The 21,775-nt window shown below is 47.2% G+C and overlaps 2 protein-coding genes across 2 annotated transcripts; both read right to left on the bottom strand.

The window, feature by feature from the left end:
* Nucleotides 1-9,077: 9,077 nt before the first annotated feature.
* Nucleotides 9,078-10,946, bottom strand: LOC147967261 (epimerase family protein SDR39U1 homolog, chloroplastic-like). Its single transcript, XM_087529388.1, has 7 exons — nt 10,834-10,946; nt 10,659-10,724; nt 10,445-10,566; nt 10,300-10,344; nt 10,052-10,142; nt 9,668-9,896; nt 9,078-9,569 (listed from the first exon to the last, which is right to left on the bottom strand). The coding sequence occupies exons 1-7, from the start codon at nt 10,901-10,903 to the stop codon at nt 9,251-9,253; spliced, it is 942 nt and encodes a 313-aa protein (XP_087385514.1). The 5' UTR covers nt 10,904-10,946; the 3' UTR covers nt 9,078-9,250.
* Nucleotides 10,947-14,525: 3,579 nt separating this feature from the next.
* Nucleotides 14,526-16,638, bottom strand: LOC125530367 (epimerase family protein SDR39U1 homolog, chloroplastic). Its single transcript, XM_048694772.2, has 7 exons — nt 16,282-16,638; nt 16,107-16,172; nt 15,893-16,014; nt 15,748-15,792; nt 15,500-15,590; nt 15,116-15,344; nt 14,526-15,017 (listed from the first exon to the last, which is right to left on the bottom strand). Exons 1-7 carry the CDS (start codon nt 16,514-16,516, stop codon nt 14,699-14,701), a joined length of 1,107 nt encoding a protein of 368 aa, XP_048550729.2. The 5' UTR covers nt 16,517-16,638; the 3' UTR covers nt 14,526-14,698.
* Between the last annotated feature and the right edge of the window lie 5,137 nt (nt 16,639-21,775).

Here is a 21,775-nt window from a genome sequence, read left to right as displayed (position 1 = left end):
CTGTGCTTCCTCAAAACTTTCAATAATCTTTCTTCTTCATGTTCTGAAAGTTTAGCGCTAATAATAACAAGATATATCTTCTTTTCATCAAGATAAGAATATTTCAAAGTATCTGACAATTGTTTTAATCCAAACACAGGATCACCTTTAGGTGGAGGAGGACCTCCCAGAGTTTCAATAGGTAAATTGTGTTTAAGCGGAGGCCGTTGTTCAAAGAAAATATTATCTATTTCATTTCTTTCATGCATATGTAAATTATGTTTGTGGTCTAGCAAATATTGTTCTAAAGGATCAGTAGCAGGTACAACAATAGAAGCAATAACAATAATTTCATCCTCGCTAGGCAATTCTTTTTTATGAGGTTTTCTACTAAACTTGGAAAAGTTAAACTCATGAGATTCATCACCAAAGCTAACACCGACAGTTTGTTTCTCATAGTCTATTCTAGCATTGATGGTGTTCAAGAAAGATCTAGCAAATATAATGGGACAAAAATCATCTTGTGGGGAACCAAGAACAAGAAAATCAGTGGGGTATTTTACTTTCCCACACAAGACTTCAACATCTCTAACAATCCCAAGTGGTGTGATGGTATCTCTATTAGCAAGTTCAATAGTAACATCTATGTCTTCTATCTCGGCGGGTGCTATATCATCCATAATTTCTTGATATAAGGTAAAAGGAACAACACTCACGCTAGCACCTATGTCGCATAAACCATGATAACATTGATCTCCTATTTTAACTGAGACAATGGGCATGCTAACAAGGAGTCTATGTTTATCTTTCTCATCGCGTTTGGCAATTCTAGCAGCTTCATCACAGAAGTAAATAACATGCCCATCTATATTATCGACCAAGAGATCCTTAACCATAGCAACACTAGGTTCTACCTTGATTTGTTCAGCTAGTTTAGGTGTTCTAATATAGCTTTTTTTGACCACGGTTGAAACTTTAGCGTGTTCTTTCATCCTAATAGGGAAAGGTGGTTTCTTAATATAAGCTGTGGGAACAACTGGATCAACATTATATATAATGGTTTCGTCTTTAGCTATCACTGATTCTTTAGTTTCTTCTTTAATAGGTGGGTGATATTTGAACCACTTCTCTTTAGGGAGATCAACATGAGTAGCAAAATATTCACAAAAGGAAGCTACTATCTCAGAGTCAAGTCCATATTTAGTGCTAAACTTTTGAAAAGCATCGGTATTCATAAAATATTTAACACAATCAAACTTAAGCTTAATACCTGACTCTTTACCTTCGGCGAGTTCCCAATCTTCAGAGTTGCATTTAATTATTTCTAAAAGATCCCACCGGAATTCAATAGTCTTCTTCATAAATGAACCAGTACAAGAAGTATCGAGCATGGATTGATCATTGTGAGAAAGTCGAGCATAAAAATTCTGAATAATAACTTTGAGAGCTCATGCTTGGGGCATGAATATAACATTGACTCAAGCCTCCCCCAAGCTAGAGCGATACTTTCTCCTTCACGAGGCCAAAAATTATATATATAATTTCGATCACGACGAACTAGATGCATAGGATATTTTTTTGGTGAAACTCCAATTTTAATCGATTCCAATTCCAAGATCCAATATAATCACATAGCCTATACCATTGCCAATGCTTTTCCCTTCAAAGATAAAGGGAAAACCTTCTTCTTAGTTTCATCTCCGGGTAAACCTACAAGCTTAAATAATCCACAAATTTCCTCCACATATATCAAGTGCATATCAGGATGTTCGGATCCATCTCCTGCATAAGGATTAGCTACATATTCAATATTTTCAATAGGTGCAGTAGGTTGAGGGGCAACTAATTGTGGTTCCGGTCGAGGTGAAGATACTCCGAACAAACCCCTCAAAGGATTGTTCTCCATAGTAATAAGTAATAATAAATTTCAGCACGTAGTAATAATTTTTCCTTACCAAGAGCGCTTCACTTCCCGGCAACGGCGTCAGAAAAGAGCCTTGATGACCCACAAGTATATGGGATCAATTTAGTCTTTTCAATAAGTGCCCGCAGCTGCGGAAAGGACCGGCGGCGGAGCAGGCTCTCTTAGCCGGCGCCAACGTCGTTGACGACGAACTCCTCTAGGCCGTGGCTTAGGGGTGTGTGTGTGTTGGAATAAACCACGGCGTGTGTGGTTGGGCTCGTCAGGCGTGATGGATTCGCGCGGGACGTGCGGGACGCACTGTGCAGTCGGGCTCATCGGGCGCGAGGATACGCGCAGGACATGCGGGACGCAGCAGAGACCGTGGCAAAATGCGTGCATGGTGTAGTGTGTGTGTGCTCGTGGCTGTAGCGTGTGTGCGTGTGTCGCATAGCTGGCCGTGACTTAGTGACCGTTTGGGGTGTCCGGGTGCATTAGATGGATAAGCTAGATGCGTGGGTGTGCCGACCAAGTAAGCGGGCGTGCATGCGTGCGGTTAGTTAGTGTGTACGGCACACGGAAACTTGGGGGTTGCGTCGTTGTGCCACTACAAAGCCATGGCCACTTGTGTGTGTTCAGATGAGAGTTTGGTGCTAGTGGAATAGTAACGGTGCTGTGTGTAGCCGGGTGAAATTCCAGTGTATTGTGCTTCTCCTTCTTCTACTTGTAGTCCTAAGTGAGAGAGAGAGCAGCAACAACAATTGATATACAGAGCTTCGGTTCGGGCGATCACCGGCGACCATGGCGCTCGTCCCACATGGCGACGGCGCGGGCGGATCGGCGATGATGGCGATGCCGATGCTGACCGCGGACAACTACACGGTCCGGGCCATCAAGGCGCAGGTGATCCTCGACGTCCACACCGTGTGGGAGGCGGTGGCGCCGAGCGACGCGGTGGTGAACGCGCGGAAGGACAAGATGGCGCGCGCGTTGCTACTCGGGGCGTTGCCGGAGGATGTGCTGCTGCAGGTGTCGACGAAGCTCACCGCCAGGGAGGTATGGGACTCCGTGAAGGTGAGGTTCGTCGGCGCCAATCAGGTCCGCGCGGCGAGGCTGGCGACGCTGCGCGGCGAATTTGACCGCCTGAAGATGGCGGACGGCGAGGAGCTCGACGTGTACGACGGGAGGCTCGCGGCGATGGCGGCGAGGTATGCCAACCTCGGGGAGACGCTGGGCGACGCGACGCTAGTCAAGAAGCTGCTGGATACGATGCCGGATCGGCTCTTCCCCGTCGTCGCCAGCATCGAGCAGTTCCACGACGTGACGACGATGGCGTTCGACGAAGCACTCGGGCGGCTGCGCGCGTTCGACGAGCGAGTTCGGCGTCGACGGCAGGACAGCGGCGAGCGGGAGGACGGACGGCTCCTGTTCACGGCGGCGCAGTGGCGGTCACGGGAGCAGAAGCACGGCGGAGCACGGGACGACGACGACAGGCGCAACGTGGCATCGGGGAGCCGCGGCAACAGGCGCAGGCGCTGCTACAAGTGCAGGGAGCACGGGCACTTCCGATGCGAGTGCCCGCAGCTGCGGAAAGGACCGGTGGCGGAGCAAGCTCTCTCGGCCGGCGCCAACGTCGACGACGACGGACTCCTCTAGACCGTGGCTTAGGGGGTATGTGTTGGAATAAGCCACGGCGTGTGTGGTTGGGCTGGTCGGGCGTGATGAATTCGCGCAGGCCGTGCGAGACGCACTGTGCAGTCGGGCTCGTCGGGTGCGTGGATATGCGCAGAACGTGCAGGACGCAGCAGAAGCCGTGGCAAAATGTGTGCATGGTGTAGTGTGTGTGCGCTCGTGTCTGTAGCGTGTGTGCGTGTGTCGCATAGCTGGTCGTGACTTAGTGACCGTTTGGGGTGGCCGGGTCATGCGCGCATGCATTAGATGGATAAGCTAGATGCATGGGTGTGCCGGCCAAGTAAGCGGGTGTGCATGCGTGCGGTTAGTTAGTGTGTACGGTACACGGAAACTTGGGGGCTGCGTTGCTGTGCCACTACAAAGCCATGGCCACTTGTATGTGTTCAGATGAGAGTTTGGTGCTAGTGGGATAGTAACGGGGTTGTGTGTAGCCGGATAAAATTCCAGTGTATTGTGCTTCTCCTTCTTCTACCTCTAGTCCTGAGTGAGAGAGAGAGAGAGCGGCAACAACAAGAGTGTCGAACCCAACAAGGAGCAGAAGAAAATGATAAGCGGTTTTTAGCAAGGTAATGTCTGCAAATTATAAGTAGCAAGTAGTTTGATAACAAGATAATTTGTAACGAGCAAGTAATGATAATAGTAACAAAAATGCAGCAAGGTAGCCCAATCTTTTTAAGGCAAAGGACAGGCCAAAACGGTCTCTTATAATAAGCAAAGCGTTCTTGAGGGTACACGGAAATTCCATCTAGTCATTTTCATCATGTTGGTTTGATTCGTGTTCGCTACTTTGATAATTTGATATGTAGGTCGACCGGTGCTTAGGTGATGTTCTTACTTGAACTAGCCTCCTACTTATGATTAACCCCCTCGCAAGCATCGGCAACTACGAGAAAAGTAAAGAATAAATTCTAACCATAGCATTAAACTTTTGGATCCAATCGGTCCCTTACGGAATAGCGCATAAACTAAGGTTTAAGCTTCTGTCACTCTCGTAACCCATCATCTAATAACTACTCCACAATGCATTCCCTTAGGCCCAAATAAAGTGAAGTGTCATGTAGTCGACGTTCACATGACACCAATAAGGGAATCACAACATACATACTATCAAAATATCGAACACATATCAAGTTCACATGATTACTTGCAACATGATTTCTCCTGTGACCTCAAGAACAAAAGTAACTACTCACAAATGATAATCATTCTCAAGATCAGAGGGGTATTAAATAGCATATTGGATCTGAACATATGATCTTCCACCAAATAAACCATATAGTAATCAACTACAAGATGTAATCAACACTACTAGTCACCCACAAGTACCAATCTGAGGTTCCGGTATAAACATTGAACACAAGAGATGAACTAGGGTTTGAGAGGAGATGGTGTTGTTGAAGATGTTGATGGAGATTACCCTCCCCGAGATGGGAGAGTTGTTGGTGATGACGATGACGATGATTTCCCCGACCGGGAGGGAAGTTCCCCCGGCGGAATCGCTCCGCCGGAGGTCAAAAGTGCCCCTGCCCAAGTTCTGCCTCGAGACGGCACCGTTTCATCCCAAAAGTCCTCTCTTTATTTTTTTCTAGGTCAAAATAACTTATATACCAGGAGATGGGCACCAGAGGTGGGTCGGGCTGAGCACAACCCACCAGGGCGCGCATGTGGGGCCAGGCGCACCCTGGTGTCTTGTGCTCACCAGGTGGTCCCCTCCGGTAGTTATTTCCTCCCATATTCCTCATATATTCCCTAAAAATTATCCGTGAAGTTTCAGCTCATTTGGAGTTGTGCAGAATAGGTAGTCTGACGTAGCTTTTTTAGGTCCAGATTTCTAGCTGCCGGAATTCTTCCTCTTTGTTTAAACCTTGCATGTTATGATAGAAAAGGCATTATTACTCCAAAAAAGCATTATTATACAATAAAACAATGTAAATAACAATAGAAAAACATGATGCAAAATGGACGTATCAGGAAGTACTACCAGTGCTGCAAGACGAAGTGGGAAAACAATTCCCCAACTCGGCGAACAGGAGAAGCAATCGTGCCCCCAGCTCAAGGTGTCTAGAGATATCGCTAATCATCCGGGGCTAGCGTCCGGTAGCACTCTTGGTAATTACGGACGATGATGTACAGTTTGAAATGGTTGAGGTAGTAGTGCCCTTTAGAACAAGCACGGGAAGCCTCTCGTCAAACCTGATCAGCTCCCGCATCTACCAACGATGATGCGAAGATTGCATGACTGGTACTTGGAAACCTGCAGCAAGGACGGGGCTGACAGTCTCTTGCTGGGAATTAAAGATGAGCACGACTTCATTGGAGTCGGCCTGATGCCTATTGAATTTGTGGAATTATTTCAGTTACTCAATCAAGACGCCATCGACAAAACTCTCGTGACTTGCTACTGTTTGTAAGTATTATTTTTGTAATTAAGTCTCTAGCTCAGCTTGTTCATTGCATGTATATATAATTATCCTCACTATATTATGCAGGTTAAAGATCGTCGAATACAAAAGAGGACAAATCTATGACATTGGGTTCATTAGCCCAAATACCGTAAATGAATGGACGGTACAAAATAGAGCCAGAGTTACCGAGGAAAATTTGCTAAATGCGTTCCTTCGATATCAAAACAAAAGGGAAATACTCTTTCCTTACAACTTCAAGTGAGTATTATTGCCTTGTGCATATTCGGTTTCGCTTACTCGAGGTTAAGTATTGTAATTGATGAGTTATGCGTGCGCAGCTTTCACTTTATTCTGCTATCCATTAAGCTTGACGGGAGAGTAGTAACTGTTTTAGACTCGAGATGTAAAGAGTCTAAGTTGTGGGAGGACATGAGTGAAATGCTGAAGTAAGTTCAATCATTATCGCACCATATCGGCAACTTTCGTTCATTTCCTGATATCAAGTAATCATTTTTTTCGGGCAGGGTTCGGAAGAAGTTCACCAGAATGGTTCCGGGTCTGAATAAGGAGCTGCGATTTACACACCTCAAAGTAAGTAATACTAGCTAGTTCCGCGCATCTCTCATTGATTGTAGTTTCATCAATGCCATTATCATGCTTGATTATCATTTTGATTGAACTATATTCTCGTAAAGTGCTTGTGGCAGGCACCCGGGAATAATTTATGTGGATATTATGTTTGCGAGTTCATTCGCTACTCGACATCTGAGCGGGGCTTCTCTGACGAACAATTTGAAGTACGTAAACAATATTCACAATTTTATTTTATTTCCATCAATTGTGTTGACTTTCATTCATATATATGTATTGACCCCCTTCTTAAAATTAGATGTGGGAGAAGCGGAACGAAGTCCTACCACATGATCGCATATGAGAAATTCAAGAGGAATTGGTGGGATTCTTTGTTGACCATGTCATACCTGAACACAGAGAATATCATATGGAATTGCAAATAGATTTGGATAGATGATGTCAGGGATCGTAAGAGATGTTATATTGTATATATGTAGTAGCGTTGGATAGATGTACGAAAACTTGTTGTTCGACCAAGCACGGAGAAAGAGAGGTCACTTCTCTTTATATATGTTCATGACGATTTTATGTAATGGTTCCTTCATTGCTATATGTAGTAGCTAGCGTCGAATTGAATGGAAAACATTAAATAAAAATGAAATCCTAAATGTAAAAAAATTGAAGGGTAAACACAAAAATAAAAAGGGGAAAGACAATATGAAAACCCCTAAACCCTTCAAACCCCTAAACCCCTCCTTTCAAAAAAAACCAGCGCCTGGCAGCTGCTGACGCGTGGCTGCCTTTTAGTTCTGGTCGATGTTACCAACCGGGACTAAAAGTCCTCCTGCCTGGGCACCCCACAGCGGCCACGTGTAGCCCTTTTAGTCCCGGTTCGTAAGCCAGCCGGGACTAAAAGTGATGGGCATTAGTCCCGATCGTTTTGTCCCGGTTACAGAACCGGGACTAAAGGCCCTTTGAAACCGGAACTGATACCCTGTTTTCTACTAGTGTCTTCTTCAAAATGGTGAGGCGGCAACGTTATCATCAAATGAGAATAAGGGCGTCCCCACCCTATCCTTGGTCTAGTGGTGCGCCTAGCGCAGACGGATGGCACGTGGAGTTGTTTTTCCGGCGGATCTCCTGGGATTAGGTTGGTTTTTGTGTTTGTTGGTGTGGTTCGAGGCCAGAGCGTTCTGATCTACGGTTCTCATCGTTGACAATAGATGCTATGATGCGTTGGTTTTTTGGGGGCTTAGCACAAAGAATTTCCGTTCGTTCATCATAACAGAGCTCTAGTACGTACGGCAAGCTTTGCCCGGTCCTGATGATGGAAGAGCAAGGACGGCGGCGCATCTTCGGCTCACACAGTGTCTATAGTCATCGCTAGGTGGTCCAAAGACCGATTTATATTATTATCATTTTATTACTTTCGGCTCCTGTTGAAGAATATTTTTTATTACTTTCGGCTAGGTGGTCCAAGGACCAAATCGCTCTGTTGGCCGGCCGGTTGCATTCTTGTACCGGCGTGGCGTCGTAACTAGAGGGAGGGAGGGAGGCCATGGGTTTCTGGAAGGCCCTGCAGCCGTACACGCGGCAGCAAGGCATGGGGTTTCTCCGCGTCGCCGTCGCCGTCGCCGTCGACCTCTCCTCGTGGATCGTCTCCGGCATGAGCACCATCTCTTTCCACACTACTTATCATGCGTTGCGTTGCGTTGCATACTTGAGGATTTGGAATGAAATACCAAGTGCGTGCGTGCGTGCATTGGGCATCTGGGAATGCCAATACTCCAGGCAAAGGCCAAAGGCACTGTGCGCTCGCTCAGTTGAATCGTGACGGCAAGGTGGACGTACGCCTGCATTACCTCTGACAGCGATGCCTTCCTCTGTGGACGTGGAGGAGCCAACAGTACTGTCATCAAAGTATTTCTACACGTACACTGGTGAAGATGCCCACCTTGTCGATGAGGCATTTCCTAATGAAGCACTCCCTTTCTACGTACCATGCATGTCATCTTTTCTGTCGTTGCGTCTTGCTAGCTACTCTCTCTCTCTCTTCATTTTTGTAAGACCATTTAGCTAGACATTTAAGATAACATCTAAAACATTTCAATTTCAGCTGTCCTAAACGACTTACAAAAATGGACAGAGGGAGTAGCTAGCCAGAACAACATTGTCCAAAGGCGCACGCCCAGACCCAGCTGGGTGCAGCTTAGCATCAAGGATTTCTACGGCTCCAAGAAGCCTCACGTAGAGATGGGCCAGGTGTCTCAGCGACGCCGTGCCGCTTGCTGTTGGTCTGAAACCTGCATATATCTCTCCTTGCTTGCATATGTATGTATGTATGTATGTATGTATGTATGTATGTATGTATGTATGTATGTATGTATGGCAAATCAATCAGGAGGTGCATGCATGCAAGTACGCGCACCTTATAACGGTCATTGTTATTAGAGCAAGACTTATATTTACGAACGGAGTGAGTATTATATTGCTCCTTTCATTCACTTTTGTAAGTTATTTCAGACAACTCACATGGACTGTTTTATATATTGTTTGAAATGTCTTCAAGATCTTATAAAAGTAAACAGAAGGGTAGTATATTATGTAGTATTATACAAGAAAGAAAATTAAGGAAAAGACTAATAGATGGAAAGAAAGAAAATACTAATACGAGCATGCATGCAGTTATATATAGAGGTAGCTAGAGTTGTTTGGCGATGGCCTTGAGCGCATCTCGGACGTAGGGGTAGCGGTAGGAGAAGCCGAGCTGGGTGGCCCTGGCCGGGAGCACCTTCTGGCCGTCCAGCACCACCGTCGCGCCTTCTCCCAGCAGAGCCTTGATGGCCAGCCCCGGCACCGGCAGCCAGGACGGGCGCCCCACCACCTGCCCCAGCCGCTCGCACAGCTCCGACAGCCGCACCGGGTTGGGCGCCGTGCCATTGATGACGCCCGTGTAGGCCGGGTTCCGCAGGGACTCGTAGATGAGATCCACCAGGTCGTCCAAATGAATCCAAGAGAACCTATATATATCTACATCACATTCACATCACATCCAAGAGAACCTATATATATACAGCAAAGAAGAAGAAAGAAGAAGAAGAAGAAAAAGTGCAGAGACCATTGTGTTCCTGTGCCGAGCGGCCCACCGGCAAACATCATGAAGAGGGGGATCATCTTGGCCAGAGCGCCGCCGTCCTTGCCAAGGACGACTCCGATCCGAATGAGCACCAGCCGGACGTGCTCCTGCTTCACTTGCCGTGCCCGGCCCTCCCATTCTCGGCATACATGTGCCAGGTAGTCGTTGCCTGATGGGCTGGATTCATCGAAGCTGTCCGTCTCGCTGGTGCCTGCAATTCATTCATTCTTGTATTTTTGGTTAAAAAAAGAAAGATTGATTGATTAAGCTGCTTGCTTGATCAAATCAAATCAATTTAAGAAGAAGAAGAAAAAGAAGAAGAAGAAGAAGAAGAAGAAGAAGAAGAAGAAGAAAAGAGTACCATACCGTAGTAGCCGACGGCTGTTGCACTGACGAAAACAGAGGGACCATTGCCATTGCCATTGCCATTGCTGCTAGTATTGATGTGATCCACAACCTAGGTTCAGTTTAATCCCATGGATCAAATTCAGTTCAATTGTTGATGCATCCAGATTAGGTGATTAAAAACGAGAGGACGACGACAGACTAAATTGAAGCATGCATGCAGACATATGATGCAGATGCAGTACAAGTAGAGTAGAGTAGCTACGTACCTTTGAGGTGACATTCACTCGGCTCTGCAGAATTTCGCTCTTAACCTGCATGCATGTATGCATCATTGAGGTCGTGTCCATCAACTAGCTAACCATGCAAGTGAATTTGAAGACAAGACTAGAACTAGAACTAGAACTAGAGTACCTCTGGTGACCACCTGGTGCTGATGGGCATTCCTGCCAGGTTGACAACACCAGTTGAGTCCCTGATGCATCGCTCCCAATCTCCCTCCTTGTCCGCGATGGTCACGCCCGGATACCTCGAAGCTGCATTCCATTTCCATTTCAATTTCCATTTATATTTATATATAGGAGTAGAAGAATAAATAGAGTATAAGAGGAGTTCGTAGTGTGCTTACCAGGGAAAACAGAGGAGGCCTTGTTCTTGGAGGTGGAGCGTGTCAAGACGCACACCTTGTGATCCTCTGCTTTTCGATTGCATTCAGTTTCAGTTTCATTTTCATTTTCATTCAGGCATGCGTGAGTCAGTCAGTGGGTGAGATGAGATGCAAATTAAAAGAGCAGAGCAGATACCGGATAGGAGCTTGTCGACGAGCCTGCGTCCGACGAACCCCGTGGCTCCGGTGATGGACACAGTCATCATCGATGAGCTGGAGGAGACCTCATCGCCGCCGCCGCTGCTTGTGCTTGACAATAGAAAAACATGATGCAAAATGGACGTATCAGGAAGTACTACCAGTGCTGCAAGACGAAGTGGGAAAACAATTCCCCAACTCGGCGAACAGGAGAAGCAATCGTGCCCCCAGCTCAAGGTGTCTAGAGATATCGCTAATCATCCGGGGCTAGCGTCCGGTAGCACTCTTGGTAATTACGGACGATGATGTACAGTTTGAAATGGTTGAGGTAGTAGTGCCCTTTAGAACAAGCACGGGAAGCCTCTCGTCAAACCTGATCAGCTCCCGCATCTACCAACGATGATGCGAAGATTGCATGACTGGTACTTGGAAACCTGCAGCAAGGACGGGGCTGACAGTCTCTTGCTGGGAATTAAAGATGAGCACGACTTCATTGGAGTCGGCCTGATGCCTATTGAATTTGTGGAATTATTTCAGTTACTCAATCAAGACGCCATCGACAAAACTCTCGTGACTTGCTACTGTTTGTAAGTATTATTTTTGTAATTAAGTCTCTAGCTCAGCTTGTTCATTGCATGTATATATAATTATCCTCACTATATTATGCAGGTTAAAGATCGTCGAATACAAAAGAGGACAAATCTATGACATTGGGTTCATTAGCCCAAATACCGTAAATGAATGGACGGTACAAAATAGAGCCAGAGTTACCGAGGAAAATTTGCTAAATGCGTTCCTTCGATATCAAAACAAAAGGGAAATACTCTTTCCTTACAACTTCAAGTGAGTATTATTGCCTTGTGCATATTCGGTTTCGCTTACTCGAGGTTAAGTATTGTAATTGATGAGTTATGCGTGCGCAGCTTTCACTTTATTCTGCTATCCATTAAGCTTGACGGGAGAGTAGTAACTGTTTTAGACTCGAGATGTAAAGAGTCTAAGTTGTGGGAGGACATGAGTGAAATGCTGAAGTAAGTTCAATCATTATCGCACCATATCGGCAACTTTCGTTCATTTCCTGATATCAAGTAATCATTTTTTTCGGGCAGGGTTCGGAAGAAGTTCACCAGAATGGTTCCGGGTCTGAATAAGGAGCTGCGATTTACACACCTCAAAGTAAGTAATACTAGCTAGTTCCGCGCATCTCTCATTGATTGTAGTTTCATCAATGCCATTATCATGCTTGATTATCATTTTGATTGAACTATATTCTCGTAAAGTGCTTGTGGCAGGCACCCGGGAATAATTTATGTGGATATTATGTTTGCGAGTTCATTCGCTACTCGACATCTGAGCGGGGCTTCTCTGACGAACAATTTGAAGTACGTAAACAATATTCACAATTTTATTTTATTTCCATCAATTGTGTTGACTTTCATTCATATATATGTATTGACCCCCTTCTTAAAATTAGATGTGGGAGAAGCGGAACGAAGTCCTACCACATGATCGCATATGAGAAATTCAAGAGGAATTGGTGGGATTCTTTGTTGACCATGTCATACCTGAACACAGAGAATATCATATGGAATTGCAAATAGATTTGGATAGATGATGTCAGGGATCGTAAGAGATGTTATATTGTATATATGTAGTAGCGTTGGATAGATGTACGAAAACTTGTTGTTCGACCAAGCACGGAGAAAGAGAGGTCACTTCTCTTTATATATGTTCATGACGATTTTATGTAATGGTTCCTTCATTGCTATATGTAGTAGCTAGCGTCGAATTGAATGGAAAACATTAAATAAAAATGAAATCCTAAATGTAAAAAAATTGAAGGGTAAACACAAAAATAAAAAGGGGAAAGACAATATGAAAACCCCTAAACCCTTCAAACCCCTAAACCCCTCCTTTCAAAAAAAACCAGCGCCTGGCAGCTGCTGACGCGTGGCTGCCTTTTAGTTCTGGTCGATGTTACCAACCGGGACTAAAAGTCCTCCTGCCTGGGCACCCCACAGCGGCCACGTGTAGCCCTTTTAGTCCCGGTTCGTAAGCCAGCCGGGACTAAAAGTGATGGGCATTAGTCCCGATCGTTTTGTCCCGGTTACAGAACCGGGACTAAAGGCCCTTTGAAACCGGAACTGATACCCTGTTTTCTACTAGTGTCTTCTTCAAAATGGTGAGGCGGCAACGTTATCATCAAATGAGAATAAGGGCGTCCCCACCCTATCCTTGGTCTAGTGGTGCGCCTAGCGCAGACGGATGGCACGTGGAGTTGTTTTTCCGGCGGATCTCCTGGGATTAGGTTGGTTTTTGTGTTTGTTGGTGTGGTTCGAGGCCAGAGCGTTCTGATCTACGGTTCTCATCGTTGACAATAGATGCTATGATGCGTTGGTTTTTTGGGGGCTTAGCACAAAGAATTTCCGTTCGTTCATCATAACAGAGCTCTAGTACGTACGGCAAGCTTTGCCCGGTCCTGATGATGGAAGAGCAAGGACGGCGGCGCATCTTCGGCTCACACAGTGTCTATAGTCATCGCTAGGTGGTCCAAAGACCGATTTATATTATTATCATTTTATTACTTTCGGCTCCTGTTGAAGAATATTTTTTATTACTTTCGGCTAGGTGGTCCAAGGACCAAATCGCTCTGTTGGCCGGCCGGTTGCATTCTTGTACCGGCGTGGCGTCGTAACTAGAGGGAGGGAGGGAGGCCATGGGTTTCTGGAAGGCCCTGCAGCCGTACACGCGGCAGCAAGGCATGGGGTTTCTCCGCGTCGCCGTCGCCGTCGCCGTCGACCTCTCCTCGTGGATCGTCTCCGGCATGAGCACCATCTCTTTCCACACTACTTATCATGCGTTGCGTTGCGTTGCATACTTGAGGATTTGGAATGAAATACCAAGTGCGTGCGTGCGTGCATTGGGCATCTGGGAATGCCAATACTCCAGGCAAAGGCCAAAGGCACTGTGCGCTCGCTCAGTTGAATCGTGACGGCAAGGTGGACGTACGCCTGCATTACCTCTGACAGCGATGCCTTCCTCTGTGGACGTGGAGGAGCCAACAGTACTGTCATCAAAGTATTTCTACACGTACACTGGTGAAGATGCCCACCTTGTCGATGAGGCATTTCCTAATGAAGCACTCCCTTTCTACGTACCATGCATGTCATCTTTTCTGTCGTTGCGTCTTGCTAGCTACTCTCTCTCTCTCTTCATTTTTGTAAGACCATTTAGCTAGACATTTAAGATAACATCTAAAACATTTCAATTTCAGCTGTCCTAAACGACTTACAAAAATGGACAGAGGGAGTAGCTAGCCAGAACAACATTGTCCAAAGGCGCACGCCCAGACCCAGCTGGGTGCAGCTTAGCATCAAGGATTTCTACGGCTCCAAGAAGCCTCACGTAGAGATGGGCCAGGTGTCTCAGCGACGCCGTGCCGCTTGCTGTTGGTCTGAAACCTGCATATATCTCTCCTTGCTTGCATATGTATGTATGTATGTATGTATGTATGTATGTATGTATGTATGTATGTATGTATGTATGTATGGCAAATCAATCAGGAGGTGCATGCATGCAAGTACGCGCACCTTATAACGGTCATTGTTATTAGAGCAAGACTTATATTTACGAACGGAGTGAGTATTATATTGCTCCTTTCATTCACTTTTGTAAGTTATTTCAGACAACTCACATGGACTGTTTTATATATTGTTTGAAATGTCTTCAAGATCTTATAAAAGTAAACAGAAGGGTAGTATATTATGTAGTATTATACAAGAAAGAAAATTAAGGAAAAGACTAATAGATGGAAAGAAAGAAAATACTAATACGAGCATGCATGCAGTTATATATAGAGGTAGCTAGAGTTGTTTGGCGATGGCCTTGAGCGCATCTCGGACGTAGGGGTAGCGGTAGGAGAAGCCGAGCTGGGTGGCCCTGGCCGGGAGCACCTTCTGGCCGTCCAGCACCACCGTCGCGCCTTCTCCCAGCAGAGCCTTGATGGCCAGCCCCGGCACCGGCAGCCAGGACGGGCGCCCCACCACCTGCCCCAGCCGCTCGCACAGCTCCGACAGCCGCACCGGGTTGGGCGCCGTGCCATTGATGACGCCCGTGTAGGCCGGGTTCCGCAGGGACTCGTAGATGAGATCCACCAGGTCGTCCAAATGAATCCAAGAGAACCTATATATATCTACATCACATTCACATCACATCCAAGAGAACCTATATATATACAGCAAAGAAGAAGAAAGAAGAAGAAGAAGAAAAAGTGCAGAGACCATTGTGTTCCTGTGCCGAGCGGCCCACCGGCAAACATCATGAAGAGGGGGATCATCTTGGCCAGAGCGCCGCCGTCCTTGCCAAGGACGACTCCGATCCGAATGAGCACCAGCCGGACGTGCTCCTGCTTCACTTGCCGTGCCCGGCCCTCCCATTCTCGGCATACATGTGCCAGGTAGTCGTTGCCTGATGGGCTGGATTCATCGAAGCTGTCCGTCTCGCTGGTGCCTGCAATTCATTCATTCTTGTATTTTTGGTTAAAAAAAGAAAGATTGATTGATTAAGCTGCTTGCTTGATCAAATCAAATCAATTTAAGAAGAAGAAGAAAAAGAAGAAGAAGAAGAAGAAGAAGAAGAAGAAGAAGAAGAAAAGAGTACCATACCGTAGTAGCCGACGGCTGTTGCACTGACGAAAACAGAGGGACCATTGCCATTGCCATTGCCATTGCTGCTAGTATTGATGTGATCCACAACCTAGGTTCAGTTTAATCCCATGGATCAAATTCAGTTCAATTGTTGATGCATCCAGATTAGGTGATTAAAAACGAGAGGACGACGACAGACTAAATTGAAGCATGCATGCAGACATATGATGCAGATGCAGTACAAGTAGAGTAGAGTAGCTACGTACCTTTGAGGTGACATTCACTCGGCTCTGCAGAATTTCGCTCTTAACCTGCATGCATGTATGCATCATTGAGGTCGTGTCCATCAACTAGCTAACCATGCAAGTGAATTTGAAGACAAGACTAGAACTAGAACTAGAACTAGAGTACCTCTGGTGACCACCTGGTGCTGATGGGCATTCCTGCCAGGTTGACAACACCAGTTGAGTCCCTGATGCATCGCTCCCAATCTCCCTCCTTGTCCGCGATGGTCACGCCCGGATACCTCGAAGCTGCATTCCATTTCCATTTCAATTTCCATTTATATTTATATATAGGAGTAGAAGAATAAATAGAGTATAAGAGGAGTTCGTAGTGTGCTTACCAGGGAAAACAGAGGAGGCCTTGTTCTTGGAGGTGGAGCGTGTCAAGACGCACACCTTGTGATCCTCTGCTTTTCGATTGCATTCAGTTTCAGTTTCATTTTCATTTTCATTCAGGCATGCGTGAGTCAGTCAGTGGGTGAGATGAGATGCAAATTAAAAGAGCAGAGCAGATACCGGATAGGAGCTTGTCGACGAGCCTGCGTCCGACGAACCCCGTGGCTCCGGTGATGGACACAGTCATCATCGATGAGCTGGAGGAGACCTCATCGCCGCCGCCGCTGCTTGTGCTTGAACAGAAGCAGCAGAATCCTCGCCGCTGTCTGCTACTCCTCCTAGTCGTCGTGCTACTCCTACTCGGTTGGAGATGGGGTTGGGGTTGGGAGGAGGGAAACAAGACGCGGATGGCCATTGCTGGCCTCCTCCCCGCTAGCGCTAGCGCTATCAGGAGTGCCCGCCTGCACCAGGGGTGGGGGTGGGGGTGGTGGTTGGATAAGGAAGCAAGGAAGCAGATGGTTGGGTTGGTTCTCTGCAATGGGCCACCAGGATACGACTCCTTCCTTTCTTTCTGGTAGGCTTTGCTTTGTTGGCCACATATGAGCCGGACCACCCCCAACGGCCAGCCACACGGCCACGGGGGCTACTAGTTCCACTCGATTAAGGGCATCACCGCAGCCTGCAAAAATCCTCCTACATCCGTCCGCGAGCAGAAAAGTCAATTTGCATACATTTTGCCAGTGCGGCAACGTCCTCGAGAGGACCAAGGAGTACCCCGACGAGCAGATGGGCGTGTCGATCGGCGGATTAGTTGCCCACCAGCCCCAACACCCTGGTGACACCCTGCAAAAAAATTGGATCGGAGGCGACGCGGCTCACTCCATCCAGAAGGGACTCGCGACCCCGTTCTAGCGCCACCGCTGGATCGCTCCTTTGCCGCCGCCTCACCCCGACGCCTCTTCCTCCTCCACCACACCTTCCTCCCCTCGCCGTCGCCTGAGGCGCCCTCCAGCAAAGTCCGGATAGCTTCGAGGAAGGCGGCGGCGGGGCCCTTCTCCGGCTGCTCCGCGCTGGTATGGCAGATGTGATTCATGGATCAGGGATGGCGGTCCCTTTGGTGAGTCTTCCCCGTCCAGTGGCGCGGCGCGGCGGGTGGGCTGCCAGGGATCGAATCGGGTGGCCAGCGATTCACCTGCAGGTTGGTGCGCGGCTTGATGCCCCAGCGGCCAATGGCGCCAAGCTGCTCCTTCCTCCAACCAATGGTGTGTGCACTCTATCTTACTGGACATGGTCGTGCTGCTAGCCGGTTACTAGATTGGGACGCGGAGGGAGGCGGGATCCGGATTGGGATAATTCCCAAGTCGTCCTACCGGCCACGACGGCGACGACACCCATGGGTACCCTTTTTCTTCCTGGAGATGTCGTTCGGGTCCGCCCTACCTTTTCCCACCTCATGGTCTCTCGAGTGAAAACCTAGGGCGGCGACGACGCTCTTGGCGTCGTGTCCTTTTTGAAGGTGTCGTTGTGAGAGCTATGTGGCAGTGGGCACCGCTTAGGTGCGTCGGCAGTTGCAGGTGAAGTGCCCCTCTTCCTCAAGGTGGCAGTTGTTCCGGGGGAAACCCCAGATCTGGGTCTCCCGGATCGGATGATGGCGGAGACTTTGGTGTCGTTCTCCTTTCTGGGGGCATCGTCTTGGAGCACTGTGATACGTCTCCAACGTATCTATAATTTATGAAATATTCATGCCATGTTTACAAAAATTGTATATGGTTTTGGTATGATTTGAATAGAACTAACCCGGATTAACGTTGTTTTCAACAGAACTACCATGGTGTTATTTTTTGTGGATAAATAAAAGTTCTCAGGATGGGCTGAAACTTTTTGACGATTTTTTGGAACAAAAGAAACCCCCGAAGCTTCGTGGGAGGACCAGAAGAGCTACGAGGCCCACACATGCCACCAGGGCGCGCCCAAGGGGGTCAGCTTGCCGTGGTGGCTTGTGGGCTGATACGTCTCCAACATACCTATACTTTTTTATTGTTTCATGTTGTTATATTACCATTCATGGATGTTTTATAATTATTTTATAGCAATTTTATATCATTTTTTGGGACTAACCTATTGACATAGTGCCGGTGCCAGTTGCTGTTTTTTTGCTTGTTTTTTTACTTTGCAGAATATCAGTACCAAATGGAGTCCAAACACAACAAAACTGATTGGTGATTTTTCTGGACTAGAAAACATCCTGTGGGCCAAAGAAGTACCAGAGGGGAGGCTCGAGAGGAGCACATGATGGGGAACGTTGCAGAAAACAAAAAATTTCCTACGGTTTCACCAAGATCCATCTATGAGTTCATCTAGCAACGAGTGATCGGATTGCATCTACATACCTTTGTAGATCACGCGCGGAAGCGTTCAAAGAACGGGGATGAGGAAGGCGTACTCGACGTGATCCAAATCACCGGAGATCCTAGCGCCGAATGGACGGCACCTCCGCGTTCAACACACGTACGGTCAGCGTGACGTCTCCTTCTTCTTGATCCAGCAAGGAGGAAGGAGAGGTTGAGGAAGATGGCTCCAACAGCAGCACAACGGCATGGTGGTGGTCGAGCTGCAGTACTCCGGCAGGGCTTCGCCAAGCACTATGGAGGAGGAGGATGTGTTGGAGAGGGAGAGGGAGGCACCAAAGGCGTGGGGTGAGAAGTCCTCCATCTCCCCACTATATATAGGAGGGCCAAGGGGGGGGGGCGCCGGCCCTAGGAGATCCAATCTCCTAGGGGGGTGCGGCCAAGGGGAGGAATCCCTCCTCCCCAAGGCACCTAGGAGGTGCCTTCCCCCTTTGGGACTCTTCCCTTCTTGAAACCCTAGGCGCATGGGCCTCTTGGGGCTGGTACCCTTGGCCCATATAGGCAGGGTGCACCCCCTACAGCCCATGCGGCCCTCCGGGGCAGGTGGCCCCACCCGGTGGACCCCCGGGACCCTTCCGGTGGACCCGGTACAATACCGGTGACCCCGAAACTTGTCCCAATGCCCGAAATAGCACTTCCTATATATAATTCTTTACCTCCGGACCATTCCGGAACTCCTTGTGACGTCCGGGATCTTATCCGGGACTCTGAACAACATTCGGGTTACTGCATATACATATCCCTACAACCCTAGCGTCACCGAACCTTAAGTGTGTAGACCCTACGGGTTCGGGAGACATGTAGACATGACCGAGACGACTCTCCGGCAAATAACCAACAGCGGGATCTGGATACCCATGTTGGCTCCCACATGCTCCTCGATGATCTCATCGGATGAACCACGATGTCGAGGATTCAAGCAACCCCGTATTCAATTCCCTTTGTCAATCGGTATGTTACTTGCCCGAGATCTGATCGTCGGTATCCCAATACCTCGTTCAATCTCGTTACCGGCAAGTCACTTTACTCGTACCGTAATGCATGATCCCGTGACCAGACACTTGGTCACTTTGAGCTCATTATGATGATGCATTACCGAGTGGGCCCAGTGATATCTCTCCGTCATACGGAGTGACAAATCCCAGTCTTGATCCGTGTCAACCCAACAGACACTTTCGGAGATACCCGTAGTATACCTTTATAGTCACCCAGTTACGTTGTGACGTTTGGTATACCCAAAGCACTCCTACGGTATCCGGGAGTTACATGATCTCATGGTCTAAGGAAAGGATACTTGACATTGGAAAACTCTAGCAAACGAACTATACGATCTTGTGCTATGTTTAGGATTGGGTCTTGTCCATCACATCATTCTCCTAATGATGTGATCTCGTTATCAATGACATGCAATGTCCATAGTCAGGAAACCATGACTATCCGTTGATAAACGAGCTAGTCAACTAGAGGCTTACTAGGGACATGTTGGTGTCTATTATTCACACATGTATTACGATTTCCGGATAATACAATTATAGCATGAATAAAGACAATTATCATGAACAAGGAAATATAATAATAATGATTTTATTATTGCCTCTAGGGCATATTTCCAACAGTCTCCCACTTGCACTAGAGTCAATAATCTAGTTACATTGTGATGAATCGAACACCCATGGAATTCTGGTGTTGATCATGTTTTGCTCTAGGGAGAGGTTTAGTCAACGGATCTGCTACATTCAGGTCCGTATGTACTTTACAAATATCTATGTCTCCATCTTGAACATTTTCACGAATGGAGTTGAAGCGACGCTTGATGTGCCTTGTCTTCTTGTGAAACCTGGGCTCCTTGGCAAGTGCAATAGCTCCAGTGTTGTCACAGAAGAGCTTGATCGGCCCCGACGCATTGGGTATGACTCCTAGGTCGGTGATGAACTCCTTCACCCAAATTGCTTCATGCGCTGCCTCCGAGGCTGCCATGTATTCCGCCTCACATGTAGATCCCGCCACGACGCTCTGCTTGCAACTGCACCAGCTTACTGCCCCACCATTCAAAATATATACGTATCCGGTTTGTGACTTAGAGTCATCCAGATCTGTGTCGAAGCTAGCGTCGACGTAACCTTTTATGACGAGCTCTTCGTCACCTCCATAAACGAGAAACATTTCCTTAGTCCTTTTCAGGTACTTCAGGATATTCTTGACCGCTGTCCAGTGTTCCTTGCCGGGATTCCTTTGGTACCTACCTACCAAACTTATGGCAAGGTTTACATCAGGTCTGGTACACAGCATGGCATACATAATAGAACCTATGGCTGAGGCATAGGGGATGATACTCATCTCTTCTATATCTTCTGCCGTGGTCAGACATTGAGCTGAGCTCAATTTCACACCTTGCAACACAGGCAAGAACCCCTTCTTAGACTGATCCATATTGAACTTCTTCAATATCTTATCAAGGTATGTGCTTTGTGAAAGACCTATGAGGCATCTTGATCTATCTCTGTAGATCTTGATGCCTAATATATAAGCAGCTTCTCCAAGGTCCTTCATTGAAAAACTTTTATTCAAGTAGGCCTTAATGCTGTCCAAGAGTTCTATATCATTTCCCATCAAAAGTATGTCATCTACATATAATATGAGAAATGCTACAGAGCTCCCACTCACTTTCTTGTAAACGCAGGCTTCTCCATAAGTCTGCGTAAACCCAAACGCTTTGATCATCTCATCAAAGCGAATGTTCCAACTCCGAGACGCTTGCACCAGCCCATAAATCGAGCGTTGGAGCTTGCATACCTTGTCAGCATTCTTAGGATCGACAAAACCTTCCGGCTGCATCATATACAATTCTTCCTTAAGGAAACCATTAAGGAATGCCGTTTTGACGTCCATTTGCCATATCTCATAATCATAGAATGCGGCAATTGCTAGCATGATTCGGACGGACTTTAGCTTCGCTACCGGTGAGAAAGTCTCATCGTAGTCAATCCCTTGAACTTGTCGATAACCCTTAGCGACAAGCCGAGCTTTATAGATGGTCACATTACCATCCGCGTCTGTCTTCTTCTTAAAGATCCATTTATTTTCTATGGCTCGCCGCTCAACGGGCAAGTCAGTCAAAGTCCATACTTCGTTTTCATACATGGATCCTATCTCGGATTTCATGGCTTCTAGCCATTTGTCGGAATCCGGGCCCGCCATCGCTTCTTCATAGTTCGAAGGTTCACCGTTGTCTAACAACATGATTTCCAAGACAGGGTTGCCGTACC

The sequence above is a fragment of the Triticum urartu genome, chromosome 6A (assembly GCF_056163025.1).
Source record: "Triticum urartu cultivar PI428250 chromosome 6A, HENAU_Tu73, whole genome shotgun sequence".
Lineage (NCBI taxonomy): Eukaryota > Viridiplantae > Streptophyta > Magnoliopsida > Poales > Poaceae > Triticum > Triticum urartu.
This window is presented reverse-complemented; position numbering and strand designations above follow the sequence as displayed.